The sequence below is a fragment of the Vitis riparia genome, chromosome 5, assembly GCF_004353265.1.
Source record: "Vitis riparia cultivar Riparia Gloire de Montpellier isolate 1030 chromosome 5, EGFV_Vit.rip_1.0, whole genome shotgun sequence".
Classification (NCBI taxonomy): domain Eukaryota; kingdom Viridiplantae; phylum Streptophyta; class Magnoliopsida; order Vitales; family Vitaceae; genus Vitis; species Vitis riparia.
In genome coordinates this window covers 6,883,710-6,888,279 of record NC_048435.1, presented here as the reverse complement: position 1 = coordinate 6,888,279, position 4,570 = coordinate 6,883,710, and the positions used below count along the sequence as shown (strand labels likewise).

Sequence of the window (4,570 nt, the reverse complement as noted above, 5' to 3'; positions counted from 1 at the left end):
TTCTAGAAAAAAAAACAAAAATGAGGGAGGAAGACTCATTGGTTTTTTTAAAAAAATTCAACTCTAATAAACTACTTCCCCAATATCTTATTTGGTTGGAACGAATAAGGTCAACTCAATTTTAGGCGTCCATGCAATTCCAATAATATTAAATAATAATAAGATTTTTACTGTGGATGGAATCTGTTAAAACTATATTAGAAAAACATAATAATAGAGTTTTCGAGCTGAAAATTTCGGATAGGTTTTTATTTTATTACTATGATAATTTTATAAATACCAAATTATAAATAAATAAATATCTTTTATTTAGTTATGAGTCTTATGAAAAGTCTAGATTGTCCAAAAGGCAGTCGTAGCCTCCCAGGAAGCGAGTTGTTCCGTAAATAAATCGAAACACACGACCCAATTGATTGACCCGAATCGCACCCGGTTGCGTGTCCGGCTCACCTCGCTCTCATTGCTTTTTGTTTTAGGTTGACCCAAGCAGCAAGTAGCTTGGTTCGAGGTTATCAAGGAGGACCCGAGATTTGCTGTCTGTGTTGTGAGAATGGGTTTCTTCTCGTTTCTCGGAAGACTCCTCTTTGCTTCCATTTTCATTCTCTCAGCATGGCAAATGTACGCTCTCTCTTCTGAGTCTTCTCAGATCTGCTTCTATTATGTGGTTTTGTGCTGTTTGACTTCTGAGAAATCATAGGGAAAAGAAGAATTTTTGGATCTTGTAATCCTGACGTTTGCCTCAATCGGTTTTCAACCTTTTTGTTCCTTTGTTTTTATCACCAACTAAACGCAGCTGGCTTTTATTTTTTTATTTTTCATCTTTTTGTGCTTTGTGGATTTACAGACAGTAGCCGAGTCTAAGGTGTATAATGTTGGATCTAGGGTTTGGAGCATGTTTTGAAGCCGTTGCTTTAGATTCTTGGATTGTTGCTTAGATGGATTTGTTGTACTTAATGAGTTTGTACTTTTCTTTGAATATTTATTTTGTTGTTGGTGAGGTTGCTACTTATGATGATAATGAATGGCAGAGTCATTTCCGCCATCTGTGATTCCTGCGCATCCTTTTTTCCTGAAAATGCTTCAGGGGCAAAATTTCTTTACTATAACCATATAGAAAGTGTATTAGACAAAGAAATTTTTGGAACATGGGTCCACTTCACCTATAAGTTAGAAATTAACGGCATAACATGATATGCCACATGAATTCAAAATTGACATTTGTTGTGGAATTTATTTCTTTGCCACTGTTTTGACTTTTTGGTGAGTTTTTTGAAAGGGAGGTTGAGCCATCTATAATTATTGATATTGTATTTGAGTTTGAATGAGCTGGCAGAAACCAGCAGCTCTCCAAATTTAGGTTACAGGATTTATAGTTTTTAATCTTACGTTCAGCTGTCATCTCAATTGATGGAAGCTGCTGCATTCTGGTTTCTTGGGTAGAAGTTCAGTTTATGGGAGCCTATATAGGGTATAAATATGATGGGATCATGGGAGTCTATATATAGTGTCGAGAAATGAAAATATTTTGGCTTCCTCTTTTTATGTGGGCTCAATACAGGTTTCCTGTTTAAGCTTATCATGCTGACATTCTATATGCAAAAAATATTCTGGTGCTTTATTGTAGCTTCTTTGCATTTTCATGACTACATATGAGGGTAGAAATCTCTCTCTCTCTCTCTCTCTCTTCAATGTTTTGGATAATGCACATGTGCATATATGCTCTAATACTAGGTGTAAGGGGATGGTGGATTTTGATGAAATGAAAGTTGTTTCAGATTGTGTGGATAGCGTTTATTCCAGTTTGGCATGCATTTGTTGATTGTACACATTATTGTTCTTGATTAGCACCTTGCAAGTGCACTCTATTTATCCATCGTTTTCCTTCTTAAAGTTTCTCTAAAAAAAGGTTTCCATTTATTTAATACCACTGCACAAGATATGTAGTGTCATTTTTTTTTAATGTTGGATTCATAGCACCATTGAGATTTTTGTTATTGAGATCTATTCTATCAGAAAATATTATTGGGAAATTAAGCTTTTGTAAGAATGAGGAGCATTTAAGTAAACCATTCATTTGAAAAAATTAAAAACTTCCTTTTTAAGGTTTTTGTTTTGATTGATGGGTACAAGGGACATGGAAAAAATTTCCATATGCAGTCTTCTAATTGTTAGTTTAGCGTTTAAGCATTACAAATTAGGAAAAAAAGAATCAGAGTTCTAATTCAATCTTAGCTGTTTGGATTTTCAACCCTAGGATTACTGAGTGCTTCATGTTTCACAGTCACGAAACTAAACTGCTCCTTAAAAGTTGTATATACTTTTGTACACCCTTTTGTTAGGTGCTATTCATATATTCTATCTTTGCCTATTAACAAAAACTGCTCCTTAAAAAGTGGAAAAGTTAGGAGATACCCAATTAGAGGGATCGTGTAAATGTCACTGAATGGCAGAGCACATGGTGGGAATGGGATGAACCTTTACAGTTGTCATTTTGTGTGGTTACTTGAGTTTCTCTAAGTGTCTAGGACCTTTGTTGAATTGATATTGGTGGATTTTATGCCCCAAAATTTTTCAGTGTAGCTCTGTATTTCTGTTGTTTTGCTCACTATGTTTCACCCTCCTCAAATGTTTAACTGGCATTCTTGAATTTCCATGAGAAAGAAATAGTTGGTGAAAGAGGATTGCCATTTTCAATGCCACTTGTGCCATTTGTGAAGCCAAGCTCCATACTGAGACCAGATGATTGCATAACTTTCATGGATCACAAAGTTTGTCAAGTTGTAGTGATGTTATGAATTCTTATTACGACATTGAAGCTTATTGTTGTATCAAGAAGATCATTTTTTTTTTTAAATGACCAATTGTCCTTGTTTTGTTGCATCTGAAATGAGAGAAATCAAAAAGAGTATTATTATTATTATGGTTGGAGCATTTGTGTTGGCATTAGAAGATGTCCTTCTCAGATCTCTGTTTGCTAGGTGGCAGGGTTTCATAGGAGTTGACAATTTTTCTTATTGATAGCTTCTCTGGGAATTAAGGCCCTTTTGGTATCTGTTATGATTATTTTCCTTTGCCTTTGGCTTTTGGTGATTCTCATTTACTTCCTGTGTGCTAGGGTTTTATCCCATTTTTTCTAGGCACCTATAATTCATATATCTCTAATTGGCCAGGAAGAAAAAATAGGATCGTTGGAGGAGGTTTGATTTGTTTAGGGTCCACCCTTTCTTTTGACAATCTTTTTGCCTCCTTAGTTTTTCTTTTAATGTCCATCTCTTTTTTTGTATGCTTTCCATGTTCATGGCATTTTATGTCCTCTTCACTATTATTTTTCTAATAATTCATAATTTAGCAGAAAATGAAAAATATGAAAAGCAAATAGAACCTTGAGGATCTTTATATTGATTGAATACCTATCTGTATAGGTTCGATGAATTTGGTGTTGATGGTGGACCAGCTGCAAAAGAATTAATTCCCAAGTTTACAGTCATCAAGCAACATATATCCTCCAAATTGGGGTTAGGGGTGCCAAATATCGATGTAAGGCACTGACTTTTTAAATTTTGTCTTTATATTCCTCTGATTAAATGGATTTTCATCTGTTGCTGCATATTTCTTATTTTGGAGACATTTTTTATTCAGGTTCGTAATTTGGTTGCTACAACTATTGTTCTGAAAGGGCTTGGAGGCATTCTATTTGTGTTTGGCAGCTCATTTGGAGCTTATCTCCTGGTTAATATCTCCTCCCTTCTGAATTATTGATTTTTCTCTTTTGAAGCTGAAATATTATGGAGGATCCAATTATTGCTGTCTTATATTCATTAAACAACATTTTCCATTTTAAAATATTTCCTGTAGCTTCTCCACTTGGCAATTACCACTCCGTTGTTGTATGACTTCTACAACTATGAGCTTAACAAGCCAGAATTTCATTTGCTTTTGCCTGAGTTCCTGCAGGTTTGTTAGGGTTTATGTTTGATGTGGCATATATTTTCATTTTTTTTGGTTCTGCCTGTGGAACCTAATTTACTGGATCTGTAATTTCTTGGCAGAGTATAGCCCTCTTTGGTGCATTGCTCTTTTTCTTGGGGATGAAGAACTGCATCCCAAGGAGGCAACTCAAGAAGAAGATCCCTAAAACAAAGACAGTATAGATATAATACAAAGAAGTTGAATATTGGATTGTTTTTGGAGGTGTTCAAATTTCTGGGTGTCAAGCAGCTGCCTGGCAGCATCAGATTATGGTTGTGGCCGTTTTCTCAAGCTATTTATTCATATACCACTTTCTGTAATTTTCTTTATTTTCCTTTTCAAGGGGTTGTCACATGGATTTATCTCCATTCCAGAATGACGCAATTGCCATTTAAATGATTTCTGTTTTAACCATTTCCTTTTTGTTTTTTACTTGTAATGGTTACTTTATGAGCTTAGACAACCCTGATAATCTGGATTCTGGAATGCATAATACTCTTGGCACCGTTTGAGCAGCTTGTTTGGGATGATAATCGAACGGTATCTCTGGGTTTCAATTTGTGTAATTTTATTGTCGTTTCATTTGATTCCCCTGTTTTCA

The 4,570-nt window shown here is 35.0% G+C and overlaps 1 protein-coding gene across 1 annotated transcript; it reads left to right on the top strand.

The window, feature by feature from the left end:
* Window positions 1-447: 447 nt before the first annotated feature.
* LOC117915458 lies at window positions 448-4,570 on the top strand. The gene is made up of 5 exons (XM_034831053.1): window positions 448-618; window positions 3,423-3,537; window positions 3,640-3,729; window positions 3,856-3,954; window positions 4,050-4,570. The coding sequence occupies exons 1-5, from the start codon at window positions 551-553 to the stop codon at window positions 4,149-4,151; spliced, it is 474 nt and encodes a 157-aa protein (XP_034686944.1). The 5' UTR covers window positions 448-550; the 3' UTR covers window positions 4,152-4,570.

Coding starts and splice junctions, on each gene's coding strand:
- LOC117915458 (XM_034831053.1), top strand. CDS start 551: ATGGGTTTCTTCTCGTTTCTCGGAAGACTCCTCTTTGCTTCCATTTTC. Junction 3,538..3,639: donor TAGGGGTGCCAAATATCGAT/GTAAGGCACTGA, acceptor TTTTTTATTCAG/GTTCGTAATTTGGTTGCTAC. Junction 3,730..3,855: donor CATTTGGAGCTTATCTCCTG/GTTAATATCTCC, acceptor TATTTCCTGTAG/CTTCTCCACTTGGCAATTAC.